This window comes from Falco naumanni, chromosome 2, assembly GCF_017639655.2.
Source record: "Falco naumanni isolate bFalNau1 chromosome 2, bFalNau1.pat, whole genome shotgun sequence".
Lineage (NCBI taxonomy): Eukaryota > Metazoa > Chordata > Aves > Falconiformes > Falconidae > Falco > Falco naumanni.
Window position 1 is genome coordinate 81,425,868 of NC_054055.1, and position 20,717 is coordinate 81,446,584.

At 43.9% G+C, this 20,717-nt stretch overlaps 1 protein-coding gene across 1 annotated transcript in view; it reads left to right on the forward strand.

Annotated features, from left to right (window-relative positions):
* The window catches only part of PDXK (pyridoxal kinase), a 54,965-nt gene extending 43,408 nt beyond the window's left edge, over positions 1 to 11,557 (forward strand). Inside the window, exons 9-11 of the mRNA XM_040585196.1 lie at positions 814 to 950; positions 1,513 to 1,579; positions 2,341 to 11,557. Coding sequence (XP_040441130.1) covers positions 814 to 950; positions 1,513 to 1,579; positions 2,341 to 2,453 — 317 coding nt within the window. The 3' untranslated portion in view covers positions 2,454 to 11,557. The remainder of the gene's footprint in view (positions 1 to 813; positions 951 to 1,512; positions 1,580 to 2,340) is intronic.
* The last annotated feature ends 9,160 nt before the right edge of the window (positions 11,558 to 20,717 follow it).

Consider the following 20,717-nt stretch of genomic DNA (forward strand, 5'->3'; position numbering starts at 1 on the left):
GACAAGTGGTAGTGGTATAAAACAGGAACTGTGAACACTTTGAATGCTTTTGTGAAAAGTTACACTGTCCTGTTAGCAGATTGTTTTTCCCCGATAGGTTGTAAAATGTCTTCTGCTTCTTCTTTATATATCCTTTTATACCATCACCAAGATTCACCGTGTTTTGGACTGTCACAGGATGTTTTTACCTGAGAAGGGCATAGTTATGTGAGATGGCGTATGATGTCATTTTCTTGTTCATCTAAGGGCTGTAAATGTGGGCATCACATTTTGGACTGCTGAGAGACCAAAAAAATATTGATATTTAAAACAGATTCCACTAAGAACCAGTTGGTGGGTCAGTACATGCTAGGTCTGGAATAAGTCTAGCCATTCTGATGGTGATTAGAATATGGCATATGGATCAGATATTCTCTGCTGATGTCTACAGCTGCCTTTGTGCCTCTGTACAACCCAGAGATGCTCTAGATTGTGGTTTGGCATGCCCCATCTAGAATTCAACAGTCTCCATAAATACGCAGTTTTGTGAGCAAGCTGCTGCTGCTGCTTCCTAAATGAAGATAGGTGGCTCCGTCCTTCATGAAAACGGAGGTGCTAGCTATCTGCTCCCTCTTAAGGGAAGTATGTACAATATGTAAGTTGTAAATGCTGTCACAACTTGGCAGAGTTTTGAAAGGTTGTACCTTTTAAAAGAGCTGGTAGAAAGTTTACTGTACTCCTTAGTATCTTTACATTCCAAACGAATGGAATTGAAATCAGGTGCTATTGTATTAATTGCTGGATCTGTTACTTAACTCTCTATCTGTGTTGTAGCTAAAGCAGATGGTACCAAGATGACACAAAGGATTCGAGTGGAGTCTCCTAAAGTGGATGCTGTTTTTGTTGGAACAGGAGACTTGTTTGCTGCTATGCTTTTGGCATGGACGCATAAGCATCCAAACAATTTGAAGGTATGGGTGAAGTTACTTGTCTCTCTGCAAATTTACACTATGTTTCTTTTTTTAAAAAAAACACAACTTTTAATCTATGGTATTATTTAAATACTCTCTTCTGTCCTGGCTTTTTTTCCTGTCCTCGGAGGAAAAAAAGCAGAATTTCCCTTTAGCCCAAACATTTTAGCTTGTACAACTCTGGACAGTCACATTTCAGTTATGTGGATTTTGTAATTTTGCCAAATAAGATGATGTGCTGTCTAGAGGGAGACTGTATGTATGTTTGTAACTGTATTTTTTACCCTCACTTCATAATAGGCACTAAAAATCATTTATCAGATTTTTCTGTTTCTTTCCCTTAAGCACATAGACTTATTGATACAGGTGTATGGTTTTTAATACCTGTTTTGTGAGAATTAAGAAAGCCTAAATTTTTTCCCTCAAAATTCTACATTACATAGTTGTCATCCTGTTTGCATCTTGTCAGTTGTTTGCCTCTTAAGAGCAGTGTTTTGAAATAATAAGATTAAGCTAGGCAGCTGAACTTTTACTGAAACCTGAATTAATTATGTTAATGCAGGTGGCATGTGAAAAGACTGTGTCAGCCATGCAACATGTTCTGCAAAGGACCATTAAGAGTGCGAAAGGTAATTCATTCAAACCTTGTTCCCTTGTTCTGTCTGGATTTGCATCAGAAGAAACATTTAGAGAGCATTCTGGGTTTCCCAACTGAAGGTAGCCCTCAGTGCAGAAGCAGCCAGAGAATTTACGGGAGAGCTTGGTAGTCTTTGTGCATTTCCTTACTGTGTCCTCCAAGCCTGTTTCTGACAACACCTGACTGAAGATGTCACTGTTCAGCTTGTAGCGGGACTACAGTCATGCTGGCTGTGCCTCGCTGCTTTGCAAAAACAGTGGAGGAAGAACTTGAGGAAATGCTGCGTTTGACTTGCAAGAGAGCTGCTGTTTCAAGTGCAGCTCACTCATTTTCCCTTTGAGTGTTTAGTACTGAGAGGGGTTTTTCAACTAATAATAAGCTGTATGTTTGCTGTGTTGGCCTTGTGAAGAGCAATTTTTTTTTCTTTTTCCCCAGCTTCTCTCCCCTTGGAGTTCCCATGTTTTTCAATTCTGAAAGTGATCCAGATGGGATCTGTGGGTTCTTAGAACATGTCTGTGTGACTTTCTAATTAACAGCAGAGCTGAATTTCTTTCCTGGAGAGAGGTGCGGAGCAGGAATTAAAGGAAATCACAGTGCTGACCTGGATCTTCCACCTGAGAAGCCTTTAGCAGGGGTTAGCAAGGAAGACTGGGGAGGGGAGGAGGGTAATAAAAATGGTGGAGTAACAGAACAATGCAATTTTTTTCTTTTTATACGACTGTTTTTACTGATGTTCTGATGTCATCTTTTTAGCCCAAGCTGGAGAAGGAAACAAACCAAACTCAGCCCAGCTGGAACTGAGAATGGTCCAAAGCAAAAAGGACATAGAAAACCCAGACATCATAGTGAAAGCCACCGTGTTATAAAGGCTGTACGTCTCCAATAACGCACAATGTATTGATGTCCTCATTTCTTTCCTGTAAATTGTAATATTTGCCTTAGATCTGTGACAGAAACCTGACTTTCATGAAATAGTGCCCAGCATAGGCAGATATCCACTCTCAAACATATGTGCTGGCCTTGCTCAGTTTTAAAAACAAAAAACAGTTAGTGTGCATAGAAGCGTATTACCAGGTATCAAAATGGCTGTCAAATTTATTTGTCTGTGCGATTACCCAGGGCAAGAGAGTACAATGTTCCTGCCTTGCCAAAGACTTTCGATGTGAATTTGCTAATGGAATGCTTGACTGACTGGAAAATATATTTCAGGATGGCATTTAGTGCCAATGGAGCTGGCTCCATGCTCCCTCTTCCTGGAGGTACCTGGTTACCTACTCTGGTATTCAGTATCTCAGCTGCTATGAAACTAAGCAGGGTTAAAACTACACACAAAGTTTTGGTTGTGTGTAGGAGTACTTTGAAGACGTTTGGCATTTAAGTACTCTGAAGTGACCTTGAGGTGTTGTTCATGTTGCTGATAACTGCTCCTGTTTCTTGTCTATGAACAGCTGCACAGTTTCAGTTTTTGCAGGTACTGCCTGTTTATTTCTAATGTCTGTGGGTGCCCACATGATTTTCTTCCAAAAGCTGCTCCAGAAACATCTTCATTAATAAGATAGTATCTTTATTCAGTAGCACTAATTAGAAGTTTGTAGTTCTACCTCTGAGGCCAGGTTTGATTCTTTGTTTAGTTTTTAACTAAGGACAAACATTCTGTAAGGACAAAAGAGAAAGCTGCTCTTGCCCTGAAAGCTGGCTACCCTAGTTCATTCTTCATGGGTCTATGTATTTACAGACTACGTAGTGCACTTCCATTTAACAATAGCGAGCACTATTGACAGGCTTATCAATGAAGCAATGTGGCAAAAGTAATATTTTTAGTTTAGTAAAGTTTAGTAAGTTACATACGTTTACCAGATGTAGTGAAACATACAAAATTAATTTGTTCATAATGTAAGTTTCTGCAGCCTATGCTGATTAAAGATGGCAGAAATGCATTATTATTATTATTAATGCATCTTTATTTCAAAATTCTGCTTCATAAGGTTTCAAAATGGGAGTCTTAATAATTTTGGCTTCCTATATATCATAGCACGTAGTGTACCTGTAGGGCAGATATGCTGACAGGCACTATCCACTTGTACTTCCGTATGATTTCTGTATGGAACTGAGGTTTTTGCTTCTCCCAAGATAAGGTCTAGTGTGTTACTAAATCCAAACTCAGTTAATGAGCTTTGTCTTAGAAGGCGTAGGGAGATAAAAATTGCATTTCTGCTTGCAGTGACGTGAAGCAAATTTGCATTAGAGGAAAGGGCTGAGTTTTTCTTGGTTACCTGAGCATCTTCAGGAAACTCACTCTTGGGTATCTCCCAGATGCCTTTCCTGCATCTGCCTCATCACATCTGCCTAACTGATAAGGTCACTTGCTTAACTTGGGAGTGTTCAGAAGAGGTGGTTTGGAGATTGCTTTGGCCACTGAAGTTTTCACTTATGCCACCGTTTTTGTGGATGTTCTGCCGTTGTAGAAGTTAATTGTTTTCACCTAGTAGAACAGTAATTTATCCTTAAAGTGGATTTTTAGCTGAATAGATTTTTTTCATAGAGTAAGATTTCTTAATTAAGACATTTCTGAAATTCCTCGTTTCAGTATCTCTGAATGAAATTCAGAATGAAATGAAATTTAAGGGATGAAAATGTTTTGCAGTTAAGTGCAAGAGGCAAACTTCAGGTTTTCACTTTCAACAACTAATAATTTTTATTCCCTCTCATGCACTTGGCATTAAAAATGAAAAAATATTTTCATACAAATTGAGAATAAGGGGGGAAAAAACCAACAGAAATTACCTACAAAATGTGAAACTACTGCCACAGTTTTTAGTAACCACTGCCATGAAATAACTTTCTAGCAATAATAATTTTGGTGATATGAACAATTGCTAAAATCAGCAGTCAGTAACAGAGAAGAGCTCAATGGATGATATCCAACATGTGGAAAGACATGAACTATCTTAACTGTGTGTATAAATATCTGATGGGAGGCAGTGAAGAAGGAGCCAGGCTCTTCTCAGTGGTGCCCAACGAAGGGGTAACAGGTGGTGGGCACAGACTGAAATACAGAAAATTCCATTTAAACATGAAAAAAATATAATTCACTTTGAGGGTGATCAAATGCGGACACAGGTTGCCCAGAGAGGTTGTGGAATTACCTGGAGATACTCAAAACCTGACTGAACATGGCCCTAAGCAACCTGCTGTACTTGACCCCGCTGGTGAAGCAGAGTTGAACTAGACGACCTCCAGATGTCCCTTCCAACCTGAACCATTCTGTGAGGTACAAAAAACAAAAAAAATTGCCTTTCTTTGCAGGGCTGTGTTTTTAAATTGATGCAAATATTTCTTTATTTTTCTTGCTGAGACACAAACTTCCAGACAGGCAAGGAAATAGCTTAGTATTAGTAATTTGCCCACTTTTTGAATAAGGTGCTTTTTGCTTGGGCAGTTGTGCCAAGAATACAATTGCCTTTTTTAAGACAGTTGCTTCCAGCAAAGGTATTTAAATACTGTAGCTGGTGCTGTATTTCAACACTGAAATGTTGAACACAAAAGGATTTTAACTGTTTCTAGCATTGATTAAAGAAGCGTTGCATGCCATATTCCCAACAAAACTATGAGTTTATTTATCTTTTAAAATTAGACTGTTTCACATGGAAGTGCATAATCCCTACCATGCTCTTGTGAAGAAGGGATCAACATACTGAACTTCCCTGCCTGTACATATTGTGGTCGACTTTGCATCACTCTGCTTGACACCCTCACCCAGCTGTATCCAGTTTTGCAGCCTCTATGGGGCACAAACAAAAGTCTTCAGATGGCCAAGCTTTGAGACCTCTACTGTGTCTGTCAGATTGCAAAGGATTAGATGAATCCCAGGAGCTGTTCACATGCATTAAATGACACTTGATTCCTGCAGTCCCATGGCTGTAGCACAAAATCATAGCTGGGTCTGGAAGTGGCTCGTGGTGCACTGTCTCCTGTAGCGTGAGGCTGTGGGTTGCCCAACACCATCTGCACCAGCATTAGCTTCGTTGACAGTCATGGAGCCAAACTGAGAGTGATATGGTGGCCATCCCTGCTGCAAAATTGAGGTTCTTCAGTTTTTCACATCAGGGGATCAACAGGAAAGAGATGCTCAAAACTGGCCTTTTAGGGTTTTTTTTAAGCAGCAATAAGTATGCACTGTCAAAGCAACCCTACTTCTTGTAAGCATGTACTACAGAAAAGCCCTTTTAGTAAGTGTGAGGCAGCACAATGGTTTTTTGCCAATAAAAGAAATAGACTTTCGCAAGGGAATTGAAAGAAAGGCAAGGGCTGGTTTTCTCTGAAATGAGGAAGCTTGAAATTTAGGAGACTTAAAGCTACCTTGCAAACAAGGTTTTAAAACCTTGATCTTGCTATAAAAGAGGAAGTGATATGTTTGTTGGAGCAGCTTATACCTGTCAGGTGTAATCTCTTCCCACTGCTTCAAAGAATGGATCAGTTCAGTAATTCACATGTTCCTTAGAATCTGTGACATATCCATGTGTTTTTTTTAAAAAAAAGAGTTCGTATTTTACAGTAGCTGGATTCTGTAGCAATGAGCTGCTAGCTTCTTCTGCTCAAGTCCCTGGGAGTTGGTCATGTAGTACCTGTTTTAAATTCCCACTGACCTGATCTAAATTAGGTCAGGTTTAATGTCTTCAGTGAAGAATTGGGCTTAAGATCTCTGGCCAGGAACAAACATCAGAAATTTTCTGTAAATATATTCTGTAGCTAACATTTTGTAGTTACAACAGGCTAACAGGTATTTTTAAATGTCAAGGTATACATACTTAATACTTGGATGCATTTTTATTTGTTCACTTACACAGCGCTTTTTCATAATGTTTGCAGAGCAAAATTCAAAGACTCAGCACAGTCCTGTACAATCTTCTATTCCCTCCTCTCCTCCTGCATGTAGTATCTGTATCTGTTTCTGAGTTCCTACTGTCTTTCTGGTGCAGCTAGAAAGTGTTTCAGTATTAGACAGCTGCCCACTATTTATTTAATGGCTTGGAGCAGACTTGCCAGGGTTGTCTGATCCACTTGCAGATCCTTAGCTAAAGAAAAATGGTTGGTCTAAACTAATTTAGGTCCTAGCTGATTACAGAACAAGCACTTTAGCCCAGAGAGTGGAGTCAGTAACTAATGGATAATCTTCCATAACCGTCCTAACAGCGTGAAAGGTGTTTGTAGCCCACCAGTCCAGCATTCACCAGTTAAGGACTGACTTCACTGCCACGCATACTCCCATGTGTACATGCAAAGTTGTAAGCGAAGGGCACTTCTGATGCTGAAGCATGTGTGCGCATGGGAGTGGTGAATGTTGTACCCAGTCGGCTTCCCCACCATTCTTTCTTTTTGCTTACTGGAAGTAATTTGTGTTGGATCCCTTTTTTCTGGAATGAACTTTGCAGTGTATGTGGTCAGCCATTTTGATTACTGCAAGTGCACTCATTTGCAGAGCCATCGTGCAGGAGGGACCAAAAGTTGTTTACAAGTGATCTCCTCTATTCTGGGCTCAGATTAGTCTCTAATGCTTAAAATTCCCATGAACCTCTTTGAGAGACATACATAAAGACATTGTGCTAAAATCAATGCTATTCATACTCCATATAAACATTTATGAAATCTGCAGTATGAATTGTTAATGTCTGTTTGCTGATTTTTGTCATAAGTAGGAGAAATCTATAAATCAATGTGTTATACAAAAGAATCGGAGGACCAAGGTTTCCAGCTACTCATACTGCCTTTTTGAGTATCTTAACTATGTCTTGATTGGATGGAGTTAATTTGTTGTCTGAGACTGTTATAGTGATTGTATTGATTTATTTTATTTTAAAATATGTGGCAAGAAAGATTGTAATAAAAGCATCTACATTTAACATACTGTGGACACACAAATTGTTAGATCCTATTTTTGAATATGTTAATCATTTCAGAATTAAACAGAACAAGAACAGTTGAATAGTTTTGCTGAATAAAGTGGATGTAATTAAAGGTTTCCTTAGTTATATCCTAGTATGGAACCATAACTCATTTTGAGGTCTGTTTCTTGTGCAGCGTTTAGCTGCACTCCCTTTCACAGAATTTTTGTCTTCCTGCGTAGGTTACAGCATACAAGACTATACAGTAGGAAACAATTGTTCCTGCATGTCAGAACAGGTGCTTCTGTCAGCAGTCTGTGGTGTCTCTGCTATGGCAGTGTTTTTAAGGAGGAAGAGAGCAGGTGTCCAGTTTAATGAGAGCACTGGTTATTGGAGATCATTACGCTTATGCCCATTGGAGAAGTTTGGCTTCTGTTCATACTAAAGAAAACCACCTCTCCTTGCCCATTTACAGAGTACTTTTAGAAGCTGATACATGTTACAAATTTCAGTCACTCTGAAAGCAAAATACTTCTTCATAAATGGAAGCACAACCCCTTCTTTTACATCTCATTGCAGCCTTACTGGCTCATTGACTAGTCATTCAACTCCTGTTAGAATCACAGGGTAAGGGTATTCAGAGAGCTGGTCTTCATGAAAGACATTTGCTACTGGTAAGTGAGCCTACTGCTAAACAGTTCTGTAGCTTTCTAAAACACATCCATTAAAGACACATACCAGCAATGGAAACCAAGTTTTGAGATGTTCGATCACAGCCCTGAAAATAGCTCTTTTCTTTCTCTTTTTAAAAAAGAGTAAAACCGGTGAGTTTATACATGCATGCAGGAGCAGATTTAAGGTAAATCCACAAGGTTCAATCAGAAACCAGAGGAGTGTGCCCTAAGCACCCCGCGAAGGGCATTGAATGCAGAATGCAAGGGAGCTGCTATTCTCAGTATGCTTTTCTAGGAGGGCCCAAGCTAGTTCTTGTATTTTCCAGAAGGGAAGAATGTGGTTTGGCTTTCAACAGCCTAGGAAAGCTCCCATCTGCTTCACCAGGAAACCGGTGACAGGTGACAGCCCCAGCACCACCAGACACCCGTTTGATGCTTCTACTGCTCCAGCAGCAATGGACCCTGAGGCAAAAGGGATGCTCCCAAGTATGCTCCTATGTAAGCATGCATTCCTGACTTGGTGCCTCCACAGTGCAAATATTAGTAATACATCCACAATTTGCAGAGCAGTGAACGAGGCAGCACATGATTCAGACAGAGAAAACCAGCAATATGAGAAGGCTGTGCCATATGTTACCACTGAAATCACATGTACCCCTTACCTATTGCCCTCGTGGTTGCATTGCTATTTAGAAAAATCTGTGTGTAGAAGAGTGTAATATATGTACTCTGTGTGTGTGTGTGTGTATGTTGAAGCTTTATTTGCAATGTGGTGGGGGTGGGAAACAGAATTTGGGGGCTGGCTGTGTAGGCCTTCGGGATGTGAGCGGAAGGTCTTAAAGAATTATATTTTTATAGATTGTGCTGAAGCTTTGGGTCCCAGCCACACATAGCCTTTTCTTCCAGAAAAGTAAAATGGTTTAGAAAGAAAGTCAGGTGGCTGTAATATAGTAGGGATAGTACAGCCCCACCAGCCCTGGACAAACTGAATAACTTAATAAAAGATGCCTTTTTAAGTAATATTTTTTTAGTGCTGAATTGTTAACAAAGAAATATTTATGAGCAAACTTTCTATGTACTTAAAGTTTGTGTGGTGCTTTGTACTGACTAGGTGGACCTGTTATATGTTTACACGTTTTAATGATTGTCCTCAAGGCGTATATAGTAATTCAATGAGTTTTATGCCAGAAAAACAATGAAGTTCTGTGTAATAGCAAATGATTTAATTTCTAATGAAATTGTAGGCTTTTGTAGTGTTTGTGTATTTTTCTGGTTGGCGGTTACAAGTTGTGTTCTTTCTACAGTAAGGCTTGTATGCTTGATCGTAGAGAGAGGCAATAGAATGGTAGATACCATTGTTTAAGAAGAAAACCCTAAATATTGCTACCTTAGCCACTGTAAAATCAGGTAAGTTTTGTGGCGTAAGCCTGAAATTTAGATTTTGTATTGGAATAAAACATCAAATATATCTAAGGCAGGTTAAACACAGGTGAGGGATTTATTGAATTAAATAAGTTGGGGGGATCTTTAGCAACATATAAATGGAGAAGCCAAGAGACTGGAACAAAACTAGGTTGTTCACATATTATGAACCTGGCCGAGCTAACTTCATGGCTTGTGCTGAATGCATGCAACAGATAATGAGTCAGCTAAATGGGAGAAAGTAAAGATTTCCACGTCCCACTCCCCCCCCCCCCCCCCCCCAGTTTGTCAGTTGTAATAATGTGAAGAATTTTTGTAGAGTGATCTGAAGGTAAACTCATACATATATTAGCTTTCAGAAGAGTTGAGTTACCAACAAAATCCCATTCAGTCAAAAGGCAAGCTGTTAGCACGTTTGAAAATCAAAGGATGATTTGTTCATCTTGCGATAGTTACTGGTGTCTTTGCTTTGTTTCTTATGGCTGACCAGGGCTAAAGCACAGCCATCCGTATGATTTTATTTTTTTGGTTGTCATTTGGAGGTTCTCTGGAAAGTGCAAGGATCTGCAATATAAATCAGTTTGCAGAGTGTGTGGCCCTCTGCTGAATGTTGTGATCCTACCGCAACAGTTGGTGATCTGAGAAAATTAAGCATCATTTATTACGTCTCTTGTAAGAAACATGGCAGCAACCTCACCACTCTTCCGAATAAATCACTGCTGGAAAAAGCAGAGAATTTATCAGTTTCTCTCTCCAGTGTTCAGGATACATTTAAAGAGAAGTATTTCTGTTTTGCCGAGTTAGCAAGAAAACTAGCACCGAGATGAGTAATGCATTGTCGAGGCGAGAGGCTATGGAAGGGAACAGCTATGTTTTGTATGCTTTGCTGTGCCTGGCTTTTCCTCCTCTGGGGATCTGTGGGCGCAATATACCTGTGGTGGTGGCACAGTGGCTGTTTTGCCTGCACCCTCCCTTGGGGGAAGTGTGGCGGAGTTATTCTAAACCAGTGGGAGGTGAGGTCTGTGTGCAGTTGTTGGGCTGTTCATTTCAAAGTGCCGGACCAAAGGTCTGGTTTAGCACAACTCTGTGTGCACTTAAAGGCGTGTGATGAACAGCACGCTGCTTTCCAGGCTGCAGGGTACTCATTCTCCTCCCTGTTTTTGGAACCTAGTGTAGCCATGTAAGTTCCCTAGACTTCTTCTATAGGTCATGGAGAACAAGGGACTCTAAAAGTGAATTATTCAGATGAATTAGGCTAGGCTCTTGTTCTTTGGAAACAAAAGGTAGAGAATTACCGACTTCTATGATAGATCTAATTTGGCCAGCTCAGCTACACCATAAAACTGTGCCCTAACCTTCCTCTCCCATCACTTGTGCTGGTCCTGGTGCTTGCCTGTCCCCTTAACGGGTGAAGGAGCTAAAACCAATGGGGAATTTATTCAGCCAACCCCCCTGAAGCTTTCATCCTTAGTTCCCTTAACCTTCTCACCTGGAAACAGATAAGTGCTTGTGCTGCTGCTAGGGAGGGGTCAGGAAGATGCAGCTGGACAAAATGGGGGAGAATGGGGGTGCCTCTTTTCCTGGCGGTGAGATGCTGGGTGAGCAGAAATTAATTGCAAAGGTGTGCCGTAAAGGAAGCAAGTCTTTGTCAGCTAGGTACTTGAAAGAAGAGCTGCAGGTTTTGTAATCTGAGTTTGGTGGTCTCGATCCAGCCCATCCCCTGCATCACAAATTATTAGCATTATATTATATGCTAATATAAAATATTAGCATTATAGTGCTAAAAGATTTTGTGTGACTGTTCTGAATGACATATGTGGTGCTTGTGCCTAGCAGAGTAGAAAACAGCATAGAATAAAGCAGTTATCTAACTAGGGAACGTAGTGGGAAGGTCCAGGTGGAGAAAGTTTCAAGTCTGCTTTCACAGCACTTACATGGTGTCAGAATTGTCCAGGTCTGGCTCTTTTCCTTCCTGTCCCCTTTGAGTAAGGGGGAAAAAAAGAAATCATGAAAGTAAGTAAATAAATAAATAAGGGAAGTTACTTGGGGATTTAAGTGGCATTAGTATTTATTTTTGCCTACTGATTTTTAAATCTTGCCACACCAAAGGTCTCTAGTCCATAAGGGATTTTCAGGAGCTGCCTTGCCAAGTGATGCGATACGGCCTGTCACAGCTAGCTTGGACCACGGCACGCTTCTCGTGATACACCTCTACAAGCGGTGTTGGGATACCACCTGGGGACAGGCACTCCTGTCCTGTGGCCTGCGTTTAGTACAGCACATGTGTTCACATGCCTAATACGCACTGTACCTGAGCATGTGTCTTGCTAGGGAAGAAAACTGTAGGGCTTGTTGCCGGAGGTGCAACGATGCAAGGAGATGCTGGGAAGTATAGCACCATCCAGTGGTCTTGGCATTTGCTGTTGGTGATTGTTAGTGCAATATATCCCTTTCAGTATTTTTTTTTTTCCTGGAAAATGGGAGGGTGACAGCCTATATGCTGTTTTAATATGCTTTTAGATGGCTGAATGGGAAATACAAACCAAAATTGTTAACAATAAAAGGGAGGGATAGCCGTGAATTTGCCTAAGTAGTATGCAAGCAGAGGAAATTTGAGATTTATCTCTAATTCAGAAAGAATTCAATACTGACCAAATGAGCGCCATGTCTTCAACAGGGAGTAGCACCCGGAGGCGGCCAATATTTAGGGTTTTTGCCCAAAGCACATTTAGCCCTGCTCTACTGTGCGGTGAAAACGCTTAGTGCAGATGCCACCAGAGCTTCATCTCGTGGAGTAATACTGTAATAAAGAATGTGGTTTTCTTGTGAAAGTCTTAACCTCTTCTTATGAAAATTACATACAACTCAGTATTTTCATGGTGTATAAGTGAAATGTAATTTTTCTTTTTTTTCAATAAAATACATTTCCTTTCCTAAATGTTTGTGGGTTTTTTCTCCCCCCCCACCTTGGTGGTGTTTCTCTTCCCCCAGTTGAGTGGGAGTAGCCAGCTTTAACAGAGATGATAACTGGGATTTCTGTGCTGGCATGTTGCCCCTTTCTCACAAATGCCTCCTGCGAGTGTCCTGGAGCTGAGCCTTGTGGCCGTCCTGCTGCATGTTACCTCTCCTCCGATTGCCTTCCACCTCCAGGAGCTGCATGCAGCACAGGGCAGTGGCCTCTGCAACCAGCCAGCCTGTGCTTTCCTCCCCAGAATCCCACCCAAGGAAATCTCACTCCTCAATGCACTGCCTTGCTATTAACTGCTAAATTGCCCCCTGCAAGGTTCCTGTGGCTCTGGGTAATTTAAAATAATTATTGTAAGGAATGCCTAAAATCCAGAAGGGAAGCATTTAATCCTCCTTATGCTGGGACATTTCAAAACCTCACGGTGAGGAATAAACATGCTGGATTCCTCTGGGGATTTGAGGTATTTAAGTAGCCTCTGTTTGCAGTTATTGAAGTTTCACTGCCTATAAATTATGTGGTAAGAATGGGCAGTAAATCTCAGGCCAGCATCAGAAGGGGGACTAGCCTGCCAGCTGCTGGTGCGTTAGGTCTCCTGAAAGGTCTTTTGAAGGGCAGGCCAAGAGGAGAGGTATGATGACAGCTATAGACCTTCCTGATCCGGTCTTGTGAGCCTTGATTTATTAAATTTCATTTACATGGCTAATGCAGACACTTCATGAATGCTAATCCCAGGTGCAGGTATGCTCTTGGATGATCAAGGTGCCTCCCTGCTAATGATCTGACTACATCCATTGTTATAGGAGAGAACAAAATACTAGAGTAGAGTATACTTGTAGGGCCTACTGGGATCATCTATTCCAACTGCCTGACCACTTCAGGGCTGACTGAAAGTTAAAACATGTTATTAAGGGCATTGCCCACATGCCTTTTAAACACTGACGGGCTTGGGGCACCGACCACTTCTCTAGGAAGCCTGTTCCAGTGTTTGGTCACCATCTCAGTAAAGAAATGCTTCCTCATGTCCAGTCTAAACCTCCCCTGGTGCAGCTTTGAACGTTTCCCGTGCTTGGTATCACTGGATCTCCGGGAGAAGAGCTCATCACCTCCCTCTCCACTTCCCCTCCTCAGGAAGCTGTAGAGAGCAATGAGGTTGCCCCTCAGCCTCCTCTTCTCCAAACTAGACACGGCCACAGTCTTCAGCCACCCCTCACAGGACATTCCTCCCAGCCCTTCCACCAGTTTTGTTGCTCTCCTCTGGATGAATTCAAGGACCTTCACATCCTTCATAACGGTGGGGCCCAGAACTGCCCGCAGTGCTCCAGGTCAGGCCGCTGCAGCACTGAACGCAGGGATAATCGCCTCCCTGACCGGCTGGTTATGCCGTGTTCAGGGCACCCCGGGGTGCCGCTTGCCCTCCTGGTGCCGGGGCACGCTGCTGGCTCACCCTGCGCCTGCTGCTGACCAGCACCCCCAGATCCCTCCCCGCGGGGCTGCCCCCAGCCCCCCCTCCCACCTTGTATTTGTGCCCAGCGTTACTGTCTTAGGTGCAGAATCCGGCATTTGGCCTTGTTAAATTTCATCCCATTAACCACAGCCCAGCGCTCCCATCTGTCTAGATCCCTCTGCAAGGCCTCTCGTCCCTCAAGAGAGTCAGTGGCACCTCCCAGCTTGGTATCGTCAGCAAAGATGCTGATGGTGCATTCGACTCCTGCAGCCAGATCCCTGATGAATGTATTGGTCAGGACCAGCTGTAGAACTGAGCCCTGAGGAACGGCGCTGGTGACCATCCATCAGCCAGGTGTAGCCCCATTCACTACAACCCTGTGAGCTCTGCTCTTCAGCCAGTTCTTCACCCAGCGCACCGTGAACCCGCTCATCCCACAGCTGGACAACTTGTCCAGAAGGATGCTGTGAGGAACAGTGTCAAAAGCCTTACTAAAATCCAGAAAAATTACACCCACCACCTGGGTGACCTTATCACAGAAGGATATCAAATCAGTTCAATGGGGTTTTCTTTCCCTTGGTGATCCCATGCTGCCCCCATGCTGACTGTGCCTGATGATGGCATTATTCTTTAAACGTCTTTCAACAGTACTGAGTATAATCTCCATAATTTTTCCAGGAACTGGGGTTGGACTAGCAGTTCCCTGGGTCTTCCCCCCTGCCCTTTCTGTACATTGGAATACCATCGCTGAGCTCCCAGTCAGCCCGGACCTCCCCAGACTCCCAAGACCTTTGGCAGATGATAGAGAGGGGCCGTGCCATAACGTCTGCGGGCTCCTTCAGCACTCTGGGGTGAATCCCATCCCGTCAGGCCTCACGGACTTGTGAGTGTTCGGCTGATACCGCTGGCCCCTTACAATTTCAGCATCCACAAATGAAAAGTCACTGTTCCCACATCTAGAACTTCATGGGAAATATGAATTCTAAGGCAAAATTCAATTCTTAAAGGAACAGGCAAGAATAGCACGTGTACTCACTGGTATTCGCAAGGCCCCAAGGAAGCTGATGGCTGATGTCCCATGTCTACCTTCCCCAGTGACCACAGTGCTGGAGTTCAGTGACACGCTGCAATTTTCACTGTCAAGTAAATGCTGCATCTCTGGATCCTGAAATTTCGCCCAGCAAGACCATACAAAAGAAAAAAAAAAAAAAAAAAAGGAATAATACATCAAAACACATATTAAGGAATCAAATCATTCCAAAATATTTTTTTAGGAACTGTATCCATTTTATCACAGAAAGTTAAAGCCTTTAAAAATCTCTTGATTTGGATATACAGAGTATATAGAGTAGAGAGCATATACAGAATATCAGGTAAGCATGCCTGGTTGCTTATGCCTGAGTGCATAAATTCTGTTATGGAATCAGTTTCTGTTCTATTGCAGAACAATTTCAAGTTGCAAAAAACACATATTAGAGTACAATTCAATGCAATAAAACAATTTCCAGTCTTCCCATACCCCACTACATAAATGCAGTCTAATTGAAACTGACAGTCTACTGACTACCACAACACATTTATGTGTGTATTACCTTCTTTCTACACAAATATTAAACCCCTTTTTCAGACACTGTAACATCACCTTATCCACTGATTTAAATACAGGCCAGCCTTCCCCGAGCCCAGCCTCAGCAGCAGGGAGCCCACCCCGAGCTCCCCACAGCAGCCAGCGTTTCTGGGGCCGTGCCCAGGCAGGCCCACCTGCTCAGGTGAGACTCAGGTGGGTGATGACTATAATCAACACCTGGCTGAGCCCTTAACAATTCATTAGCTCTCTGGGAGGCCTTGGGCCACTGCAGTCAACTCTCAGCATGGAGGCTCTTTCTGCAGCAACCCTGGTATTTCATGCAAAGATGAAGAGCGAGACCCTCGCTTTGTACAGGCAGACAAGTGGCGTTAAGAAATGGGCTGTCCCTGCCTTTCCCCTGGGGACCAGGACATGGTGGTTTTGGGGTGACCCTGGAGGTGGGAGGTGGCTTGTCCCCCAGGCCCTGCCTTTGGGGAATATTTTGATAAAGCCTGGGTGAAGCTGACATACCGCCATGCTCCCCAGGGACCGTTCTCTTGCCTGTTAAATGGCCTCTAGCAGAGCAGAGGAAGGCATGAAATAATAATGATGCTAAGAAATGATGCAGCTGCTGACTTATTAGCTAAGTAGGAAATGTTGACTTAACCTTTGCTATGGTGAAGTGCGCTGATGGTTGTCAAACCTGGGCTAACCAGCCCTTGCAAGTACCTGGCAGGTGAATGGATTCCCTGGTTTGGTCCCAGTGCCCCAGGGACAGCCCACAGAGCTTCTCCCTCTTTGCTTCCTCCCTTCTCAGAGATCCTCAGGAGGCCCCCAGATATGGAGCTGCTCTGCACTGCACATCCCTGAGGCAAGAGATGCTTCTTGTTGCCTCAGAAGAGGGTTGTGGATAACCCCGAAAGGTGCCTACCTGGAAACCCAGAGCTGTTGGGTGTGGGTGGGAATAACCTTTTGAAACAGAGGCATGGCATACTGGAAATTTAAAAGCAAATGTCCATGACGTTAGCCAGACAAAAATGCAATAGAACCAAAAAAAAAGGAGAGAAAAAAAAAAAAAGGCAGGAAAAAAAAGCAGTTTTAAAAGACAGAAAAATTCTGAGCTTTGTTTCCAAGTGTTCAAAAGAAAATCACCTGTATTGCAGTGTATTTAATGGCTTTGGGAAAAAGTAGTGGAGTTAGTTTGTGTTTTGCTGCTCCATCATGGTAGTGCTGCACTTGCACCTGGGATGGAAATACCTGGTCATGCTGCAGAGCAAGGGCCAGGCAGCCGGGCTCGGTGCTGGTGGCAGTGCTGCTGCTGCCCCCCTCCAGCAGCCCTGCTGGGTGACTCTTCCTAAGTCAGGTGGGGACAATGGGGGTTTTCCCTCCATGGTAAAAATGGTATGTCCAGGTTATCCCCACCTACCCTTCCACACTTCCCTCTCAAAGTCGGACAAAAACACAGCACTTGAGCTGAAGCTGGTGAGTTTGCCCCTGAGAAGTTGATGGCTCTTCCCTGCCACAAAGCTGATCACGTATGTAAGTGTGTCGGCAGGGTCTGTGGTCTTCGCTAAGCCTGGCACCGGAGCACGGACCTGCCGGCTTCTGTCAGAGGAGCAAGGATTTTAAAGCTTCCTCATACAGGAAACCTGCTTTTGAGAGCTTTTATTTATTTATTTATAAGTGACAGATTTGGCATTTACTGGTAACGACTAATTCCGTGACTTGCGCTTTTGCTTTGCGGGGGCAGCCCCTGCCTCCCTTGCTACTGCAGCTACAGCAGTCAGTCACGTTTGGGATGAAGCTCCCTCTCCTCCCCTCGCCCTTCTTTTTCTCTTCCTTGTTTTATCCCTCCCATATTTTTTCCACCTTTTGTTATTTTCAGCTGTCTTGCATGTTTCTGTTGACTCTTCTCCCTCTTTTCCCTCATCTTGACCCAGCACTCAGACCAGCACCTCCTCACTCCCTTGCTTACCCTTCCCCAGGTGCCCACAGGCTGGTGAGCTGAGGGGGTGTGTGGAGGTGGCACACAGCTGAGTGGTGTTACCAGAGGTGCACAGCTGCCCTGCAAGCTACCACCAGGCATCCCAGGAGTGACGGGAGGCTCTTCAGCATCCTCCTGCTCCTTCCCAAGTAAAAAGAGACAGTTTGTCCTGGTCTGGTGGTTTTGTGATTTTAGGCAGTCAATGTCATCTCTGCATCTGGAGACAGGGATTAATATTTCTGTGTCTTCAAAAAGAGCTATAGAGTAAACTCACTTCTGTGCAAGACATTGGAACATTACAGAGATGAGGGGTTTGAGGAGGTGAGAAAACGTGTCAGTCAGTGGGACGGATTTTTAGTGTCAGGGTATGCTCAGGGTACCACCACTCACCCTGTTTGCTTTGAAGCCCGTGAGCAAGTCTGATACTCCTTTTCTTAATGAAATCCTGGCTTTGCTCATCTTTAGTGATTTCATAGTACAGCTGTTCAGACATTATGCTCCTATCCTCAGTCTGTGAAAGAGAAAAAGCCCTCCCTAAGTCCCCATCACTGTTGTGGCACTTCAATCTGCCACCTGTTGTCAGGGTTTACTCCATCCCTTTATATTACTTCCAGAGCCATTTAGAGGGTTAGTCACAGCAGCATCCCTGCAGGGAACCTGGCAAGGGTCAGTGATCTCTCCCCAGGTAGGCAGGACAGAGCTGGGTATGCAGTTGCTCCCTGCTGTGGGACAGGAGGTGCCAAACAGGTCCTCCCTCCCTCCTTGGGTTTGGTGGCAGGGCCGTGCAGATTCACTGCAAGCCCTTGGGCTGGTGTTGCCTGCCCTGTCCTACCGGTGGCTCTGTGAATGCTGCAGGACATCAGGGGGCTGTCCCCAAGCTGCATCCCTCTCCCACCCTTCCCTGCCCTGGGCCACACCTGTCAGTGCTGGCGTGGGGCTTAGGCTGTCCATATACCCACCCCCACAAGTCCACCTGCCCTTTTTGGCTGGATACTGACCTCCACCGAGAGCTTAGGCAGCTGTTGGGATTTGGTTTGCTTTTCTGCTCGACTGCTGAAAAGGCAGACGAGGACCCTCTGCTTAATTCCTGCTGACTGAGATGTCCTTCAGCAGGCAACAGGTTGGGGGACATTAGTCATGGTCTGGAAGAGGAAACAGGTGAGAAAAAGCCATGGAAAGGTGAGTTTAACCCGCTGGTGATCTGGAGAGAGGCTTTAGCTGAGCCACTGACCAGACGGACACCTCGCTGCATCTCTGCAGGGCTCAGCCCCCACACTGCTGGAGGTGGGACAGATGGATGGAGCAGCAGTGGGTTATGCTCCCCTACCAGAAGAAGCAGGGAAAGAATAAATAATCCTCCAGCTGTTGCTGGCCTCCCCCGAGCACTGCAGAGCTGTGGCCCTGGTTTCATTTCTCCTGTGTTGAGCCCTGATGCCATCACTGGAGTGCTCCTGAGACATCACCTGGGCGTGATGAACTCAAAGGGAGTGATTCCCTTCCCTGAGGACAGGCAGCCTGGCTTGTGTCTAGGCTTTAGAGCAGAAACCAGAGCTGGCCAGCCCTGGGAGACACTGTTGGGTCTGTCAGGGCTGGGATGCTCGCCTCCGCAGGTTTTGATCTACCTCACTTGAACAGTGAGCTAAGGGAGAGCTGGTCTGGTCTGCCTTTTGGGCCAGGCTGGACTAGCTTGTCGGCAAGGACTGCTCTGTGCTAGGTGGCTAAGGGAGCTTTGTGTTCAAACTGTCTCTTGCTCCACTTTAACAGCTCCATAGCCTTGGATTTTGATCACTTTGTCTCTCACAACTGTACTAACAATTCTGGAGCACTCAGGTTTCTCAGTAATGTGTGTGTGTATGTACTCACACACAGACATTTGTCCCTTCATGCTACGTGCATCAAATTTCTGTAAGGCCCCAGAGGCCCCTTGTATTTCAAAAGAAAAAGAGTTTGGCTGTCGACCAAGCTGGGTACTCTCACTGCAATTTATTTATGTTTAATTTTCATTAATCTCTGGTGAATGCACATTTTAAGGGAACATGTGCAAGTGATAAATTGCTTTAAATTTTGGTGCATGAGTGAGAACCATTGCTGACTGGGCCCACAGTTTACACTCCAGAATTATTGGAAGAACAGCCCAGTTGTGTTGGTCTGACACTGATAAACTCCTCATATCTTTTGGAGGTCTCCTGCCAGTCCTAGAGAGCAGGGACAGGGAGGGGAAATGTCCAAGGGCTTTAACTAGCTGACCGAAGAATTTGCCCGAGACTATACAAAATTAATATAAATCCAGCCAGTTGTGACCATAATAGAGATGCAGAAAAGCAGAACAAATTAGAATAAAGTAAAAGGTTCCCCTCCTTTTGAGAAAACTCACTTGAGTCTATCAAATATGATCTTCATAAGTAAAGTATGCGCTGAGCTGTCTAAAGCTTCAGCCCACATAGGAGATACGGATACCTGGCTGATGCCTACTGTGGCAGATGCAGGAACATGCATCTCAAAGTTGCTGTGTAGTTAAGAAGTTCAGTTTGTGATTCAGCAGTTAATGGACCTTACCCTGAAGTGCTGACTTTGAGGACACAGTATGGTCCTGTGTGCTGTCCCGAGCACAGGAGCTGCAGCATAGCATGAGGGTCTGGGGAGCAAGACAGAAAGTTGGCTTTTATAGAGTCCTTTTATCCTTTTTGCATCTCAAAGTGCCTTTTTTAATAAGCTGCTACAAAGACTGTGTGGGCTTGCAGAAGGCCGAGGAAAGACTGAGAGAAAAGAACTGAAAGGTGGTTTCCATTTTAAAAATAAGTGACTCATAATCCAAGGCATTAACTCATGACCTCAATGATTATAAATTGATTTTGATCTTAATTAATTATTAAAGGACTGGGGTTTTCTCCATCTTTTTCATAAAGGCTCTTACTCCACCTCAGAACCACGGGATCAGCCTGGGGAAATCATTTATAAGCCCTGGGGAGTGAGGATCGAGTAGCCAGAAACCCTCACAATGTGCATCACCTTGCCAATGCCTATGCATGCATGACGAAGGTACCTCCCAGTGCTGCCTCTTAGAAGCACTGCTGCTGCAGCCAGCAAGTTCTGCTCAGGGGCCGCAGTAACACTGCCCAGGTGATGGCCAGTCAACAGAAATCTCTGCTGTTCTTTCACCGCCTGCTCAAATACATGCGAGTTGTTCAA